At 56.4% G+C, this 18,674-nt stretch overlaps 1 protein-coding gene across 2 annotated transcripts in view; it reads right to left on the reverse strand.

Moving 5' to 3' along the window:
- The window catches only part of ITPK1 (inositol-tetrakisphosphate 1-kinase), a 158,830-nt gene that overhangs the window by 114,215 nt on the left and 25,941 nt on the right, over nucleotides 1-18,674 (reverse strand). For both annotated transcript variants that reach the window (XM_021097985.1, NM_001143692.2), the window contains 1 exon segment: nucleotides 1,418-1,442. In XM_021097985.1, coding sequence (XP_020953644.1) covers nucleotides 1,418-1,442 — 25 coding nt within the window.

An 18,674-nucleotide genomic window follows, 5' to 3' on the forward strand; every position in this document is an offset into this window, starting at 1 on the left:
AATCAACCCCTGTCCTCGGCCATTCCCGGATTTAGAATCCTCCAGGCAGCCACTAGTAATCAATCAGAAATGGCCCTGAAACCCTACTTCTTAGCCCTTCCTGAATTCTGACTTCCCCTTTTTTGATGGATGGTCCACAGAGAAGCTCAGCACAGATCATCCAACACTGCAGAGCCAAAGATGAAAAATCTACAGCTGCTGAAAGGCTTCCAGAAACTACCTCCTCTCCCAAAACAAACCTCAGCCTCTGGGTGAGAAGTTCAACCCACAAACTATGAAGAGGGAGGCCAGAAGGAAGAACTCAACAGCTCTCTACCACTGAGACCAAGCCGAACTCAATAAGCAGGGCTGTGTGAGCTTCTTGAGCTTTATTAAAACCTCCCACAGACATTCTAGCAGGGGGCCAGGCTCCCCTCGGCCCTGATCTGGCCCCAGCCTGGGTTACCCTCTCTGTAGCTATAGGTAGAAGAGGCCCGCCAGGCCTGAAGAAGGGCCTCCAGCCAGGCTGCATGGACAGGCAGATTCACCCTGGACAGGGACAGCAAAGGCGACAGCAAACACCACCAAGCCACCCTTGGGTCTCACCAAGTACCCACTGGGTACCAGGCCTAACGTCTGGTGCAAATGTCACAGCCTGCTCTTCACAAAGGGTCTGAGGGTATCTTCACGTCTATGCGGAGAGAAATGCCCCCTTTCCCATCCCTCAAGAGTCATCACAGCTGAGACAAATGTAGCTGGCCAGAGGGCTCCCCGCTTCCCCCCTTCTCAGACAGACAAACCTTCTGGCATTACTGTCGCTGTCCAAGCCTGCACATCGACTTCAGGCCCACAGGGCCCCCCATGCCCTGGGAGAGCCCTCTCTCCAACCAGCCAACCCAGAGTCAGAAGCCCCCACAGGCTGTCCACCCTCCAGGATCAAGTGGGAGCAAGTGGGAATGGTCTGTGAAGGAGATGACACCCTGTCAGCCGTAAGACAAAAATGGTCCAAGGCGGGAAAAGCTTGTCCCCCAGAGCACCAGCAGCCGAGGCAGAGGCCCAGGGAGCTCCAGCTCCCTCAGCAGAGCCTTGAGGACAGGCACAGATGAGCCTCAGCAGCATCCAGGACCATGGACAGATGGGCTGGGAGGCTAGGCGCCCTCACCCTGCCCACCCCACCCCCACCAAGGGCCCCACCACTTCCCCAGCCAGCCCCTTCCAGCACAAAGCACAGCAGCTCCACAAACCCGAGGGACCATCAGCCCCAGCTTGTGTCCTGCTGGGGCAGCAGTTATGTCGATTCCCGGAGAGAAGTTAAAAAAAAAACAAGAGCAGGTGAAGAGAGGCCAAGTGCCCAGCCTCTGGCGGGCGGGGGTGGGGTGGGGGAGTGAGCCAAAGGCCCCTCCACCTGAACAATGGAGAGGGCGGGGTTTGCACTCACCTGCACGACTTCGATCCCTCGCTTCCTGTGGAGAAAAACAAAGAAAGCACAGGTTACTCAGCAGGCCAGAACTTCCAGAACTCATGCTGCACCCAGCTGAAGGCCAGACAGGGAGAGCCGTGGCTGCACCTCTCAGGCCACGGTCCCCAGAACAGCCTTGTTTTCAAGGGGGAGGTTTATAAACTCCTAGCCAGTCCTCAAAGCCACCCTCTGGCCGAAAGAGAAGCTGGATGCCCAGAGGAATCTGGCTGAAGGCTGCTCATCTTGCTCACGGCCAGACGCCTCCCGTTCTCATGGTGGGGTCAGGGCTTGGTGGGTGCAGTTCCAGCCTGGGCCACCCCAAGACCCTCCCGCCACCGACCCCCTGGGACGGCTCTCCATTCCCTCCCAGGTCAGATCTGACGCCTTGGCCTGGCCTCCCAGGTCGCCTCAGCCCATCCACATTCTCACAGGCAAGAGGCCCCTGGACCCGCAGTCCTGCCCCACTGCTTGTCCACTGCTGGCCATCTCTGCTCACGCGGACACCTACCCATCCTCTGACTCTGGTTCAACCACCACGGTCCTCGCCCACATCCCTCCAGGCCTGGGCCCTGTCTCCCCCACAGTCCCCCAACACTGCTGTGCTCCCACACATGCGCCTTGACGCACTGCACCCCATAGAGCCTGGGGCTGGGGTCTCTGCCAAGCACACAAAGGCTCCCTGCCGACTCCACCACCCACTTTCCTCACTGGGGCACCTTGGAGCACCCAGGGCTGCGTGGCATCTCCAAGCCTCGTCCACACTCTGCACCCGTCTTTAGGATGTGGCTCAGACAGACACTCTCCCAGGAAGCCTTCCCTGACTCACGACGCCCTCTCCCCGCCTAGACAACAGGGCCAACCGTGAACTTGGGGCAGCACTTCCCAGCTCTTGGTTCTGGAGTGCCCTTGACTGGCTGTCACCTGGGGGGGGGGTGTGGACTGCAGGTGCCACGCTGGCTCCGGGTGCACTTTCCCAGGAAGAAAGGATGTCCGCCCCCGCCCCTAGATGCTCAGAGGAGGTTGCGTCCAGGTGAGGTCAGGACCTGGAGTTCCTGTACCCACGCTGCCTCCTTGGAGCAGGGTCTGGGGCAAGTTCACTAGCTATGTGCCCGTCTGGCATCCAGACACTCCCTGAATGTAAATAAATACACGAGCCACGGCTCAGTTCCTATGCCCAGCCCGGCCCTCAGGGGACAATACAAAGCAAACAGCCACGGCTCAGGCCCCTGAGGCGCTCACAGTCTGAGGGGGGAGATGCTCAAAGCCCCCAGGAAAGACCTGGGCGACGGTGACCCAGGATATCACCTCGCACAGCACGGCGGAAGTGACACCTACCGGTTCTCACACGTGTCATTTAGCTCCTCCAACCAGCACCTTCGGAGCACCGGACACAGAGTGGAAACTCACAAGGAGGCCACAACATGAGACAGTGAGACACAGCAGAGAGACGACCAGTCACACCGCGGGACGGGCTCAGTTGCCCTGCAACAGCTCCCTGGACCCCAGGCCCCCGAGGGGCCCAACCTGAAAACCAGAGTGGCGGACGCGTTCAGGGTCACCCCCGTGAGTTTGCCTACGTCCCAATATCCACCTGCTTCCACGACGTCATGATGGACGGACTAGACATGGCAGCAAGGCCCTGGGCCACCAGAACCCAGGGCAGGGGCACAGGCGACATCACCAGGAACCCGCAACCACATCCAGGCAACAGCTCACAACCCACGCATTCATCTCTGAGCCTTGGGGACACCATGGAACCCCTGCCTCATTCCCAGACCGTCCTGGCCCCACAGGGGCACTGGGGACAGTAACCTGCCACGGTCACTTGGCATGAGACTGTGACTGGCCAGGCTAGCTCAGAGTGTCTCCTTGCCCTGCCCGGCCCCAGCCGTGGCCCCTGCCCAGCATGGAAATTCTCAACAGCTGAGGGGAAGCCTCACGTGACAACACTCAGGACAGACAGACAGCCTGAAGGAGACAGAGGCATGTGTGTACGTGACCCACGCCAGGTGGAGAGGGCTTCCGCCAGGCGCCGGGCCCGCCTGGCTTCTCCCGCCGGGTTAATTCTCTCGGCATCCAGATCATCCTGGCGTGTGGCTCTCACGTCCTTCGGAAGCCAGCTGCGGTCACTTCCAATCCGTCCACATCGGACAACAGCCCAGACAGCTCCCCCCGCCTCCTCCAATGCCCTAAAACACAAACAGGCTCTAACCTTGACAACAGATGGAACGTGAAAAATCAAAGAAACCAAAAAAAGTGGTCTGGGGGACAGACTGGAAACCTCAAGGGGGGCTGGGCCCCCAGGGGCCTGCGTAGTTTTTCTGCAGCTCAAAGTGCCAAGAACAGGATAGATGGTGCCTCTGGCAGAAAAGAGGGGACTCGGCTCCCCGTTCCATGCACATCAGGCCACAAGGACACCAGACACCCTCACGATGCGAGGAGCTAAGGCCCACTGGGGGCTTGTGCTGCCTTCTGCACTGATGGCCCATTACTCTGGCAGCAAGCTGAGGCCGGGGGCCTCAGGAGCGTGGGCGCTGGCGCTGGGGCTGGGCTGCCCCCACCACACGGTCACGGCACAGCTGGCGCAGGAAACATTGAGAAGGGCCAGCTGGTCTCTGTGCTCCAAGACCTTGGCATAACAGGGAAGCTCGGGGGGCAGGTGGAAACCATTTCGCTGTGCTGGTGGGATGCTCAGGAAAGAGTCAGCCGGCCGGGGTTCCTTCTACATCTAGAACCTCCTCAGAACACAGGCGCCGACATCCTGCATCACCCAAGCGGTAGGCTCCTGAAATCCGGCCCCCCGACCAGAAAGTTCAGAAACTGAATCAGGACAACAAAGGAAGCAGGAGGAGGGGTCGAGGGAGGGAGCGGGTGGAGGGGAGGGGCCAGGAATGGGAAAGTGAAGAGGAACCAAATCCACCGTCAGCCCATCAAACTGCTCTTCCTGAAAACCCCAATGCCACGATCCTACCCCCAGACATACTCAGACGGGCAAAGAATTTGGAGCTGGGATGTTAACTGCCACACAGCCCATGACAGCAAACGCCCAGCAGCGCCTGCGCCCCCCAGGAGGGGCCGTTAACAAACGACCAGCCAAAGGAACACTGTGCAGCTGTTTAGAACAACAAGTGCTCCTGGAGCCACAGGCGTGCATCATCTCCAGACACCGCAGGAGGAGAGCAAGGAGCAAACCCAGGGGGCCGCATACAGTTGCGACAACACCCAGGACCAAAGGCGTGCTTGCATATACGCAGAACGAATCTGAAAGGGCTACCAGAAAAGAGCTGTGGTCTGGCCTCTGGTCAAGAGCAAGGGCGAGGGCAACTGGAGGCGGGGTGAGGAGACTTTCCCTGCACTGTGCACCCTCACATCGCTCTTGAATTCTGTGCCACGTGCCTCGCACACATACCCCAAAACTAGGAAAATGTTTTGGTTTTGTTTGTTATGGTTTGGTTTTGCTTTTGCTTTTTAGGGCCACACACGCACCATGTGGAGGTTCCCAGGCTAGGGGTCAAATCGAAGCCGCAGCTGCTGGCCTACACCACAGTCACAGCATCGCAGGATCCGAGCCGTGTCTGTGATGGCAACGCCAGATCACTGACCCACTGAGCGAGGCCAGGGATCCAACCTGCGTCCTCATGGATACTAGTCCAATTTGTTTCCACTGTGCCATGACGATGGGAACTCCCTAAGGAAAATGTATTTTTAAAGAATTCTTTAAAGTTACAGTTGCCAGCATGCCAGGGTCTTTCATAAAGTAAATGCCTGATAGAGGCATGAGTCAATCAGGCAACTGATGAAGTGAAGCAGAAGACCTCAGATTTATCTAGAAAAGCTTCCCAGTTCTGCTCAAAGAAGAGCTGAAACGACACCCCTTCCGGGGCCACTGGACTGTCACACATCACAACATCCAGTTCGGATTCTAAGCCCATTTAAAAACTCAGGTTCCTGGGAAACGGACCGGGAGGGAACGCACTGCAGTGTTAACTGTGGCTGCAACAGTAAAGTGATGTGTGCTTCTTTTTATTTTCTTGTAGTTTCTTTCTCAGTTTTGCAGCTTCTATGTTTTCTACAATGAGCATTGATATTACTTCCAAAATTACAGAAAAAAGTAACAATAAAAGTTAAAGAATTTTACTTAAGGAATCCCTGGTGGCCTGGCTGTTAAGGATCAGGCAACATTGCTGCTGGGGCGCAGGTTCAATTCCTGGCCCAGAAACTTCTGCATGCTGTAAGCATGGTCCAAAAAGACCCTAAAAAAAAAAAAAAAAAAAAAACAAAAGCTGGATATCCGATGAAGTGAGGACCCATTTTGCAAAAGGGAACCCCCCACCTCCAGACGTCCTAGGAGAGCATACTTTTGCAGAATTTAAAATATTCATTTACAAAACAGAGTATCTTTTCAAGGGAGAAGAGAGCAGTCAGAGACGGCTTCAGGGAGGAGGTGGCGTTTGCCACTTGAACAAAAACTGAAGGGAACTGCAAACAGGCACCAGGGAGGGGAAGTCAAAGAAGACTAGCACGACGAGGAGTGTCCCCCGGCCCAAAAGACCTCTAGGGGTGTGGGAGCATAAGCCCACTGAGCAGTGGGTAGAAGGATGCAGGCCGGGCACGGCCCAGGGCCCCAGAATGTCACCCCGTGAGCCAGAGGGTCCAACTGCCAGGCTGGACGACTGAGAATCATCCCTGGAGCTTATCAAAACTACCAATGCGAGTCTGGCCCCAAAGATCTGATTCCGGAGATGAAGGGCAGGGTCTGGGAGGGACTCGGGCCGTCGGGCTCCCAGGTGTCCAGAGCGGCAGTCAGGTGTGGCACGGTGGCTCCTCACCCGGGGAGGGGCGGGGGCGGGGGCAGGAGCATTGGGGCAGCCCCTCCCAGTCTTGGCAGCGGGGGTAAAGGTCACAAAAGAACCAGAACTGGCTGTGATGCTCTGGGTGTGGACAGCAGGCCGGCCCCCACCCCCACACCCTGCCCAGCACCAGGAGAGGGTGGGATGGCGCATGGCAGGAAGAGGGTAACTTCTCCATTTTTCTGACCCTGGTGGTGCCAGGATGTGATTAGAAGCCCCGCTGAGCTGAGTAAACATTTCAGGAACCTTCTGGGAGGCAGGCAGCCATGGAAGAGATGGGGGCGTTCCCACCCAAGCAGAGAACATGGAACAGACTCCACTCTACCTCGTGCCTCAGTTTCCATGCCTGTCAAGGGGTGAGACTCCTGGAAGCCATCCTGCAGAGGGGCCTGGGGCCTGGAACGTCTGCCCTGCCCTGCCTCCCTGCCTCTGGGACTGGCCCCTCCTCTATCCCACGTGATACTGACAGGCAAACAACGGAGGGGCTGCAGCCGCTCCAGGGTGGGCATGTGGCCTGGCACCTCACTCTGCTGCAGGATGGGCAGGGCACCTTTCCAGAACAGGTCCTGGGGGACTGTCAGCAGACAGGGCACAGCCGGGAAGTGTCAGAGGACATGGTGGCCTCTTGTGTGGCCACTCTTAAGAAGGAGACCACACGGGGAGAAAAAGCTGGTGCTCTCTTGCCCCGATCAAGGTCCCAGAGCAGGGGCCCAGAGCCCGCCCTCTCTGGACTTTCAGTTGTGGATTCTGAGTTTCTGTCAATGGCCGCTGTCTCACTTACCACAACAGGTGTTCGGTAAGTGACAGCAGCACCCACTTCCTGAAGAAAAAAAATTACCCAAATGACCCATTGTGGGGGTGGCAGGGGGTGGGGAGACGATGATGGAGTCCAGCCAAGAGGCCCAATAGCAAAAGGACTAGAAAAGAGCAGGTCCCAGAAGCCAGGGAGGCAGGACCATCAAAAGGCACCAGCCCAAACCACTAGGAGGCCACATAAGGCCCGAGGCTCAGCCACTGGCTGTGGCATCAGGAAGGCTGGCATAGGACTCCTTGGGACTGGGGGGGACCCTCGAAAACCAACAGCCAGCACAGGAGGTGTTGCTGAGCTGTGCCCTGGCTCTCAGCTTTGCCATCTGTTAAATGGGTCTGATCTTTCCAGCCAACAGGACCTTCCAGGGCAGGTATGAGAGTCGAGGGCTGCAGGCAGGCAAAGCACATGCACTGGGGAGCCAGCAGAAGAGAGGGGACTAGGCCGAGACAGAGGTGCCCTCGGACCAACAGGGAGAAAAGTCCCATGACAGATGGAGAATTCCAGATGCTCCCAGAGAGCTGAGCAGCAACCGAAAAGAAGGGTGAAGTTTGCCAGAAAGGGGCCCCCTGGGTTCATCGAGAACTCCTCTCCCACAATATGCAAAGCCACAGCCCCTGCCTCCCACCCGGGCAGAGCAGAGGGCTGGCCACAGCGGAGGCAAGCCGCCGCTGCAAGGTAACCCCGCTGCGGAGGGAGGCCCGCCAGCCCTCCTCGGAGCGACTTCACAGGGGAGGGGATCGACCCAGAAACACAGGCTTCCCCCCAAACCCAACCAATGGGCAAGAAGAAAGAGGCTGCACCTGCACCAGAGCTAAAAACCACTCAGAGACAGGAAGTGTGTAATTATGTAAGTGGAAAGTGAGGCACACTGGCATCCCAGCCATGCCCAGTGCAGCTTGGTAATTACCAGAGCCCCGAATAGCAGGCTCTTTAGCACCACGAGGCAACCCCACCCCACCCCCCCGCCACCCCGCCTCTCCCCAGCCTGCAGAAGGCAGGGCCCTCCGAGTGTCTCCCGAAGACTCGGGGTTCCCTGACTTGGTGGCTGGGCCTCCTCTCTCACCCGGTGCACAAAGAGACACACTGTTCCCACGGCCCCAAACGCCACGCCAGCATCACTACCCACCCCACGCTTGAGGTCAGCACCCCCCTAGCTCCCAGCCCCTCAGAGCCTCCAGGTCCCAGCACAGAGCCCCGATACGGAGGCTGCCTGGCTCCATGTCTTGCCCTACTAGGTTAAGGGCTAGTAAAGTGGACATTAATGGTGACGCCAATATGACAGTTCTCCTCCTCCTGGACAGACAGACAGACAGAAACACACACACACACACACACACACACACACACACGCCATGTGGCTCGCTTTGGCCAAGGAAAAGTGTACAGAAGGGACACATCACCTCCCAGTAGAAGCATTCACCCACCAGTGGTCGACTCTCCAGGCAGTCCTCCTGGCTCTCAGCGACCGTGGGAGCATGGGCGACAGATGGCCCCCAAGGCCAGCCCAGAGCCACTCCCGGAAAGAAATCTGACTGGGTGGCAACTGCCGACAGGCCAGAACCAGAGAAAAAAGCAAAGAGGACCTTCAGCTTATCAGTCCTTCTCAATTGGGGCCAATTTCCCCCCAGGGGACATTGAGCAGCACGTGAAGACATTTTTCATTGTCACAACTGGGGGGAGTGCTCCTGGCATGTCCCTAGGACAAGGAATGATCTGTCCATGGTGCCGAGAATACAAGAAATGCCAAGATGCAGAGGACCAGCACACAGCCACCACAGGAAGGCCAGCAGGCCCGAGGGGACTCTGAACAAGCTATTGATCAACCTGCTGTTGCAAACCTCTCAGGGCCTACGCTGACTGCTAAAGGCTCCTTGAAGAAACAGGGCTCCCCTCCTTCTACACCCCAAATTCTTAGCACAATACCAAGCACACGGCATCTGGAGGTGCAGCACATAGGCTTCAGGGGTAAGGGGAGTAGCACCAGTCCCTCCTTTCAACCAAACTCTCCCAGGAGGAGTTCCCGCTGTCGCTCAATGGGATTGGCAGCATCTTGGGAGCACTGGGACCCAGGTCCAGTCCCCAGCCTGGCACAGTGGGTTAGGTCTTGACTACGGCTTGGATGTAATCCCTGGCCCTGGAACTCCATATACTGCAGGGTGAGCAAAAAACAAAAATAAAAAACAAAAAACCCAAACTCTCCCAGGAAAGAAAGTTTAAAACACTATATAAAAAACACTCAGGCCTGGAGTTCCTGTCGTGGCGCAGTGGTTAACAAATCCGACTGGGAACCATGAGGTTGGCAGTTCAATCCCTGGCCTTGTACAGTGGGTTAAGGATCCAGTGTTGCCGTGAGCTGTGGTGTAGGTTGCAGACGCGGCTCGGATCCTGCGTTGCTGTGGCTCTGGCGTAGGCCGGCGGCTACAGCTCCGATTAGACCCCTAGCCTGGGAACCTCCATGTGCCATGGGAGCGGCCCAAGAAATGGCAAAAAGACCAAAAACAAAAAACAAAAAAAAACACTCAGGCCTGACCTCCTAACGCTGTGCCTTTGCACAAGCTGTTCCCTCCCCTGGCACACCCTTCCTCTTCTGGCAAACTCCTGCTCACCTGCCAAGAGCAGCTCAAACACAAGACTTGCCAACAGGCTGTCCCCTGCCCCTGGCCCGGGCAGCAACACCAGCTCTTTAGCCACACAGCCCTCAGACAGTGAAGAGGGCTCTTCACTCGTTACTTTCGGGCCATGAGCCTCTGACGTCTGAGAGTTTGTTCTTTATTCCAGCACCCCATGCCCCCCACCCAGCAGGTGCTCTGCAAGCACGTCCTGAATGAGTACCAGCCTCCACTTCATCCCTGGGCATCGCCGCCTGTCTGCTTCCCCAGCAGCCCGGTTCATAGTCTGGATTTTCCAGCCCTTAGCAGTGCCAGAAACCGAAATGGCCCAATACAAAGGCAACATACGAAGAGAATTTTAGAGCCAGTACAAACATCTGAATTGTTTGGACAGCTCCGAGGAAGACACAGATGAACTGGAAGCTAGCATATGTCTTTTTTCCCTGGGGGGGTGGGGGGGGGGTATAAAAGCCCTCCCCTGATTGGACAGTCCCCAATTCCAGTTAACTGAAGCCCTTCCCCCAAACTAGGCACCCCACCTGGAGGAGGCAGGCGGGCCAGAGGGTCCCCCGCCATGCAGACGCAATGACATGAGTCACTGTGTTCCTTCAGACCTACAATGAGCCCACGGGGTCCCTGGAAGTGGCTTTTCCTCATGAACCCAGGATGTGGGCGAGAGGCAGGGCTGGTGACTCACCTTCTTGGCACCTCCAGGAGGAAGGCAGAACTGCAGGGCCACGACACTTTACAAGCCCCCTCCCAACCCTCAGGGCGGGGAAACTGAGGCAGGGGTGGAGATGACCCGAGAATGTGCTCTGCTGTCCCCAAAGCGTCACCATCTCAGACTGGAAATCACCCTCGCTTTTCATCTGAAAATGAATGCTGAAATTCCCTTCGTGGCACTTGACACGCCTCCACTTTTCAATATAAAAACCCTACTTGAAATTCTTTGTCGTCTTTTACTACCCCTCGCAGGGGCTGTAATTCTTCCTTCTCATCATCAGGAACCGGCCCTAAATTGTGGGGCGGGGGCAGGGGGGTTGGTTACTCAGAACAAGAGCCCCATGGGCATCAGAAGGGTTGGCTCCAGGGCTCTCCCCACCCCGCCCCCAGCCCCCAGCAGCCGGTCAGCCTCAGGGCTGATGACTCAGTCAATTCTCTTCAGCGCAGTTTCTTATATTTCCAAGAATGCAAAGTCATTTTAACACCAGCCCAGGGATCAAGGTAAACTCTGCAGGAAGCAAGACAGGAATCCTCCATGCCCCGACACTTCCATCCTTCGGAGCCACTGGGGGAGGGAGAAGTCCGCCCAAGAAAGTTTTTGCACCTGTCTTCAGGGTACCCCACGCTCTGGACATAACCATACACGTGCATCCTGGGACGCTGACACTCTTTCCAAGGCTGTGTTCCAGGGGAGATGAAACATCTCCGGCCACCCGGATCCTGCTGCCAGCACTCCCTTAAAACTGAAAGCTCCCTTCTGGCACGAGGGCTGGAATCCAAAACCAAGAATGGGTTTCCCAAGCCGCTGTGGTTGAAGGGGACTCTGCTCTGCTGCCGTGTTCAGCCTCCGCCCACAGGAGCCCAGGGTTCCCTGCCTGGTTGTCATCAGCCATTTGCTGGCCTTCTCCGTCCAGCCCTGGGCTGGCCTGGGGGCAGAGGGACCCTCAAGCCATGAGCCCTGCCTAGAGAGAGATGCAGGTGGCCACGGGGCCCCTGAACACAGCAAGCAGCTGGGGGACAGCAGTGAGGTCCCTGAAGACTGCTGCTTGAGCCGAGTCCTGGGGGTGGTCAGGAGGGGCTGCCAGGGGGCGCCAGGAGAAAGCCCCCCAAGCTCGGGCTGCAGCTGGGGCAATGCCAGGGCCTCTGGGCACTGGGCTTCCCTGGGCCCCTCTGCCATTGGCACCAAGGCTGAAGTCACTTCATGGCAAAGGTGAAGTCGGCCCTACCACCAGTCTCTGAAAACTTAAACCACACGCACCTTATTCAAATATTCTCCCAACCCCCAACTACTTGCAGGACGGGGAGTGGGAGGGCAGGCCCAGGGCGTCGATCCATTTAACAACTTTGTCCATTGGTCTGTGATTAAGGGTAGGGAGTCAGAGCCCGGCCCTGACCTTGAGCCAGTCCTCCCTGTCAGGTCCCAAGAAGGGCTGTGTATCAGAACACTGTATTCCTTTCTTACTGCCACTGCAACACATCTCCACCAAGCAGGGCTGAAAACAACAGAAGTGTATTCTCCTGCACCCGGGAGGTCAGGAGTCTACACTGGGTCAGCAGGACTACGTTCCTTCTGGGGGCTCTGGGGAGAAAGCCGGCCTTTGCGGATTCCAGCTGTAGGGGCTGCCTGCATTCCTTGGCTTGTGGCCACATCACTTTGCCCTCTGCTTCCTACCTCCCTTCGTCCTTCCTGGTCCCCTCTATAAGGGCCCCGTGATGACACTGAGCCAGCTAAGCCACAACAGTCTCCCGTCTCAAGGTCCTTAAACTTAATCACATCTGCCAAGTCCCTTTGCTATGTAAGGGACCAGAGTCACAGGCTCTGAAGACACCTGGGGGAGGGGGACATTATTCTGTCTACTCCCACACCAAGGCTCTGGTGGCTCTGCAGCCCCAGAACCTCAGACCCTCCCTCCTGTGGGCCAGGGGCAGATTAAGACTGGGCCAGAGGTCTGCTGGGGGCCTGGGCGGTCAATGAGGAGGCGGCTGGAACTCAGCCACCATGGTGCCCACAGGATTCCTGAGGGGTGCTGGGTTGGCCAAACACCCATAAGGGGATGGGAAGACGTGCCCAGGGCCTGGGTGGTAGAAACCTAAGGCCCTGCCTGGAAGCCTTGGCTGTACACAGGGTGACACTCCTGACCCCTGGGCCACCTCAAGGCCTATAAGAGATGCCCAGACTACCTAGGCCTCCCCATGTCCCACTCCAAGGCCACGTGGCTCCACTGAAGGCCACAGCCCTCAGACCCTGCCTGGTGGCTCCAAGCTGCAACAGACACTTCCCAAAAAGTGGCGTTTGGAGCTGGAGCCTGGTGCCCAGCACATGAAGGCCAACAGGGGCCTGCCAAGCCCCTGTTTCCAGGTCTGGGGGCGCCACACTCCTGCCACCTTAGAGCCACTGAGCATCCAGCTCTACAAACAGGCAGTGGCTCCAGGTGGTGCCAGTCATTCCTGGAGCCCTCAGTCCCCGCGCAGGAGAACAGGGATGGGGGGAGAAGAGGGAGGAGGGAGGAGGAGGTGGAGGGAGGAGGAGGAGGGAGGAGAAGGGAGGAGGTGGAGGGAGGAGGGAGGGGAAGGGAGGAGGAGGGAAGAGGGAGGAGGAAGAGGGGCCAGGAGGGGCCTGTAAGATGTGCAACAACAGCCACTTAGCATGAAGTTCAAAGGCTGCATTACAGGCTATGACGGTCCTATTTTCTACAAGTGAGAATATCTAGAAAGGTTATGAAATGCACCCAAACATTATGTGAAAAGACAAAAGCCAGAGAGAGAAAGAGAAATACTGCATGGTCTCCCTTCTAAATGGAATCTTAAAAAACAAACAAACAAACAAAGGAGTTCCTGTTGTGGCTCAGCAGTAACAAATCTGACTAGTAGCCATGAGGACGCAGGTTCAATCCCTGGCCTCACTCAGTGGGTTAAGGATCCAGCGTTGCCATGAGTTGTGGTGTAGGTCACAGATGTGGCTCAGATCTGGCGCAGCCGTGGCAAAGGCTGGAAGCGGCAGCTCCGATTCGACCCCTAGCCTGTTAACCTCCATATGCCTCAGCTGTGGCCCTAAAAAGCAAAAAAAAAAAAAAAAAACCTCATAGACTAGCATGGTGGTTGCCAAGGGTTGGGGGGCAGGAGGAAATGGGAAGAGGTTGGAAAGGGGACAAACTTTCAGTTATAGGAAGAAGAACCCGGTCTGGGGATCTATCGGCGAGACTGCAGTTGACAACACTGCACTGAATAACTGAAACTTGCGGAGAGTAGAACTTAACTGTGTTCACCAAAACAAGGAAGAGGGGAGGGAAGAGACGTGTTAGTTAACTCGACTGTGGGGATCCTTCTACAGGCGCACGCAGGCACCAAATCTGCCCGCACACCTTTAAGCACATTCCCATTTGTCAATCATACTCAATGAGGATGGAAAAAATACGCATGTATTGAAAAGCGACAGGAAGGGAGTTCCTGCCGTGGCTCAGTGGTTAACGAACCCGCCTAGGAACCATGAGGTTGTAAATTCCACCCCTGGCCTCACTCTGTGGGTTAAGGATCCAGCGTTGCCATGAGCTGTGGTGTAGGTCACGGATGTGGCTTGGATCCTGCGTGGCTGTGGCTGTGGCTCAGGGCAGCAGCTGCAGCTCTGATTCGACCCCTAGCCTGGGAACCTCCATATGCTGCAGGTGCGGCCCTAAAAAGACAAAAGAAAAAAAGAAAGAACAGAGAAAGGAAGGAGGGAGGAAGGGAGGAAAGAAAGAGGGGAAGGAAGGAAAGAAAGAAAGGAAGGAAGAAAAAGGAGAGAGAGAAGTGAAATCCCTTCTCAGACCTCCGACCCCCAGGAGGCCGGAGGAGGGGTGCTGGGGGAGGGGTGTCATCTGGGAGGCCTGCAGGTGAACAGCCCAGAAGGTGCTTCCTGAGGAGCTGTGACTGGCTGCAGGCGTCCCAAGACCCCTGTGGAGTGGGGACAGGACACAGCTGCGTCACCTGTGGCCCAGAAGCAAGGGAAGCCTGCACGTCTGTTTCTCCCCTCTCCTTGGAGGTGACAGCTCCTTCTGACTCAATGTCACCTCAAATGCATACTTTCCACGCAGGGGGAACCCTTCCTACAAAAGCAGAGGACAGAGTTCCTGCTGACACAGTTAAGGATCCGGTGTTGTCTCTGCAGCAGCTTGGTCGCTCCTGAGGCTCAGGTTTGATCCCCAGCCCCGCACAATGGGTTAAGGATCCGGCATTGCTGCAGCGCGACGTAAAGCCAGCAGCTGTGGCTCAGATTCGATCCCTGGTCTGGGAACGTCCATATGCCACAGTGCAACCAAAAAAAAAAAAAAAAAAGCAGAAGACAAGAAAGTAGATTTCAGCTCAGCAGTAGAAGAGGCTGCCAGCTCCCTAAGGAAGGCTGTCTAGACGGGTGGTGATTGCCCTGTGGTGGGAGGGATTCAAAGAAACCAGAGGCCCATGCCCCAGAGGGCAGACAGGTACGCAGGGAAGATGTGGCTAACGTCTTGGGGGGCTTACCCATCTCTAAAGGTCGCTGATCCCCTGCCCCCCCACCCCCACACCCTGCCAATAAGGAGCAATCAGCCCTCTGGGCCTCCCACAGAGAATGAGCCCAGGGCCTCGGTGCCCCCCCACCCCCACCCACCCAATGCTGAGCCCAGAGCCCGCTCCCAGCAGACAGGCTGGTGCCCCCACCTCCTTCCTGCCTGGCCTCCCACCCTGGGAGGCTCTGCAGCTGGGTGCCATGGCAACAGGCCCCAAACAGCTAGAGAAATCCCTGAGAGCCCAGTGCAGGGTGGCAGCAGCCGCCAACCCCAAGCCAGGAGCCGGGGCCTTGGGCAGAAGTGAGAAACACCAAAAAGAGGAAGCCTGAGTTCAGCCAGAGGGGAAGAACCCTTCGGTGCCAGCCAAGGGCAGCCTCCCCGCCCCGAGTAACGCAGGCCTCCCTCCCCAGGGCCACCAGGACCACAGGCCACCGTCCTGCCGACCCTGCACAGCCCCCAAGGGTCTGGCCTGTGACCCTCTACATCTAAGACTCGACTCATCCCCTCACTGCGCCCCCACCCTCCCGTGCCCCCCCCACAGCAGCATTCAAGACCCTTGCAGCAGGTGCCCCCTCCTCCCCCACCCCATCTGCTCCTGGCTCTGTGCCCTCCCTGAACCTGCCCACCCCACCCCGACTGGACACCCCCACCCTTGCCAGCCACACACAGCCTCAAAGCCTCTTCCTCACACAGCCCCTCTCAGGGAGCAGCGCAAGAGGAAGGAGCCCGAGGAGTCAAACCCCGACTGGAAGAGACAGCAAACCGTGCCTTCTCCTGCACCGGGGGCCTCCTGACCTAAGGACAATCCTGTTCCAATCCTTGTTGGGTGGGTGGGAAGGGGGTCTCTAAACAGCCAGGCCCACTCCCCTGACTCAGGATGCTAACCTGCTGGATAATTCTCCAGGACCTTAATCGCCAGGAAAAGAACTCAAGATAGAAGGGTTCGCTCGTGGCACAGCAGTTTAAGGATCCGGTGTTGTCACTGCAGTGGCGGGGGTTTGATTCCTGATCCAGGAACTTCCACATGCCTTGGTTGCACAGAAAACTCAAGATACAGAGGAATGAGCCCCATTTGCAAGAGATGGAGAGAGGAGGCTTTTTTTTTTTTTTTGGCCAAGATTTTCTTAAACTAAATTCCTCCTGAGGATTTGCTTTCTCAAGAACCACCTTTCCAGGGAGTTCCCATCGTGGCACAGTGGTTAACGAATCCGACTAGGAACCATGAGGTTGGGGGTTCGATCCCTGGCCTTGCTCAGTGGGTTAAGGATCCGGCGTTGCCGTGACCTGTGGTGTAGGTTGCAGACACGGCTCGGATCCCGAGTTGCTGTGGTTCTGGCGTAGGGCAGTAGCTATGGCTCCAATTCGACCCCTACCCTGGGAACCTCCATATGCCGCGAGAGCGGCCCAAGAAATGGCAAAAAGACAAAAAAAAAAAAAAAAAAAAGAACCACCTTTCCATGGGGACCTGCTGGAGAGCCCAGAGAACTCTATCCAATATTCCATGATACTCTGTGTGGAAGAAGAATCTGAACGTGAATAGATGTGTCTATGACAGAACTGAATCACTTTGTTGTACAGCAGAAATTATCACCACCTTGTAAATCAACTCTACTTCAATAAAACTATTAAAAAAAAAAAAAAAAAAGAGGAACCGCCTTTCCATCCAAGGCATTCTTTGCCTCATTCATTTATTTCATGCCTATTTCCTGAGCACCCATTACAGTGGACACACAACAATGAAAACAACAGAAAGGGCTCCTGTCTTTAAGGAGCTTAAAGCAGGGGGGAAAGTGAACAAGCCAACAGTTGAAATAAGGACAAAATGTGGCAGGTTCTGAAAAGAATACTCTGGAGTCCCCACTATGGCACAACCACCCTGGCAGTGTCTCTGCAGCTCCAGGACGCAGGCTCAATCCCTGGCCTGGCACAGTGGGTTAAAGGATCCAGCACTGCCACAGCTGTGGTATGGGTCGCAACTGCGGCTCAAGTCTGATCTCTGGCCCTGGAGCTCCATATGCTGCTGGGTGGCCAAAAAAGAAAAAGCAAAACAATTAAATAAAAAATAAATTAAGGAGTTTCCTACTGTGGCTCAGTGGTAGCAAACCCAACTAGTATCCATGAGGACTGGGGTTTGTTCCCTGGCCCCCATCAGTGGGTAAAGGATCCAGTGTTGCCATAAACTATGGTTGCAGATGTAGCTCGGATCCCACGCTGCTGTGGCTGTGGTGTAGACTGGCAGCTGTAGTTCCAATTGGACCCCTAGCCTGGGAACTTCCATGTGCTGCAGGAGCAGCCCTAAAAAGTCATACATTAATTAATTAATTAAATTAAAAAGAAAGGAACACTTGAGGGACTGGGGAGAAGGGTGTGCTGAGATCAAAAGGCTAAGTCAGAGAGGAGGGAAGAGCCCGCTGGGCAGCAGGGACAGCATGTGCAAAGGCCCTGCGGTAGGAAGGAGTTTAGAGCAGATGAAGAGCTCAGAAAAGATCACGGAGGCTGAGCCACAGTGAGGAATGAGAGAGGCAGGAGTCATATCTGGGGCCCTGATAAATTGTTCTTATGCCACTTGGTTCCCTGAGCCAGGACAACAAGCTCATCTGAAGTGGATTTTTTGTCCCTGGCATCCACAAGAATCCTGGCTCCTACACTATCCAAGCCAAAGCCCCATATTCCATCACCTTCTCCACACACCTGTGCCTCAATCTTGAAAGCAAACACCTGCACCCATCCAGTCACCCAAGCCAGAGCCTCCACCACCACCCCTTTCTCTCCCCAGCCCCATCAGCCACCAAAGAAAGGTTTCACTTGGGCCTCTAGGCAGCCGAGGGCTGCTGGTCCCTCTCCCGGGGAGGTGGCCTGCTACATGCTAGAAGGAGGGGCAGGAAGAGAAAAGAAAGCAGATGGTCTGAGGGAAAAAGAGACCCCCCCCCTGCCGCCGCCCAGTAACACTGGCTGGCTGATTGCATATAATTATGAAGGGAAAACGTTCTTTAAAATTAGCTTCCCAAATGCGAACATAATTTCAAGTGTCCCTTGCAGTGTGATTACAGCATCAGCCTGACGGATGCTTTATCACCAGCGCGGATCGTTCAGGCCCCTGCAGGCAAAAAATAGCGAAGCCAATGAAGGCACCAGGGCCAGGCAGCTCCCTGAGAAGCACTTCCAGCTGCCCAGGGGAAGCACCTGCCCAGGAAACCCAGCGCAGAAGCAGCCTGGCTCCCCTCCACACCTGGCTCAGGGCCTTTCCCAAGAAGGCAAGAGGCACGTCTCTCTTCCTCCTTTCTCTGTCTTTAGGGTCTTTGATGTCCAGAATCAAATCCCAAGAGCAGCCAGTCAGTCCTAACAAGAACAGCTTCGGTCTGTGTGCCGCCTACGGCCAGGCGTGCCACCCTGTGCCTCAGTTTCCCCGTCTGTAACGTGGGCACGATGATGGGGTGTAACCCACAGCAGCTGGAGGACTGAATGATGCCAGGACAGCCCGCCAACATCGCCACAAGCCTCCCCTTCCCATTCCAGCTTCCCAGCAGCAGGACCCGAGGCTCAGAGAGGCCATATGAGCCACTCGGCTAGTGGGTGAGGGGCAGGGATGGAAACTCAGCTTGGCCTGAGTCCAAACCCCACACTCTTGTCACCTGCACACTTGCTGGGCTCAGGGAAGGACGGGAGAGAGGACCACTCCCGGCAGAGCTGCCAGGCCAGCGTGCACTCGGACCTCAGCCTGCA

This window comes from Sus scrofa, chromosome 7, assembly GCF_000003025.6.
Source record: "Sus scrofa isolate TJ Tabasco breed Duroc chromosome 7, Sscrofa11.1, whole genome shotgun sequence".
In the NCBI taxonomy this organism is placed as follows: Eukaryota; Metazoa; Chordata; class Mammalia; order Artiodactyla; family Suidae; genus Sus; species Sus scrofa.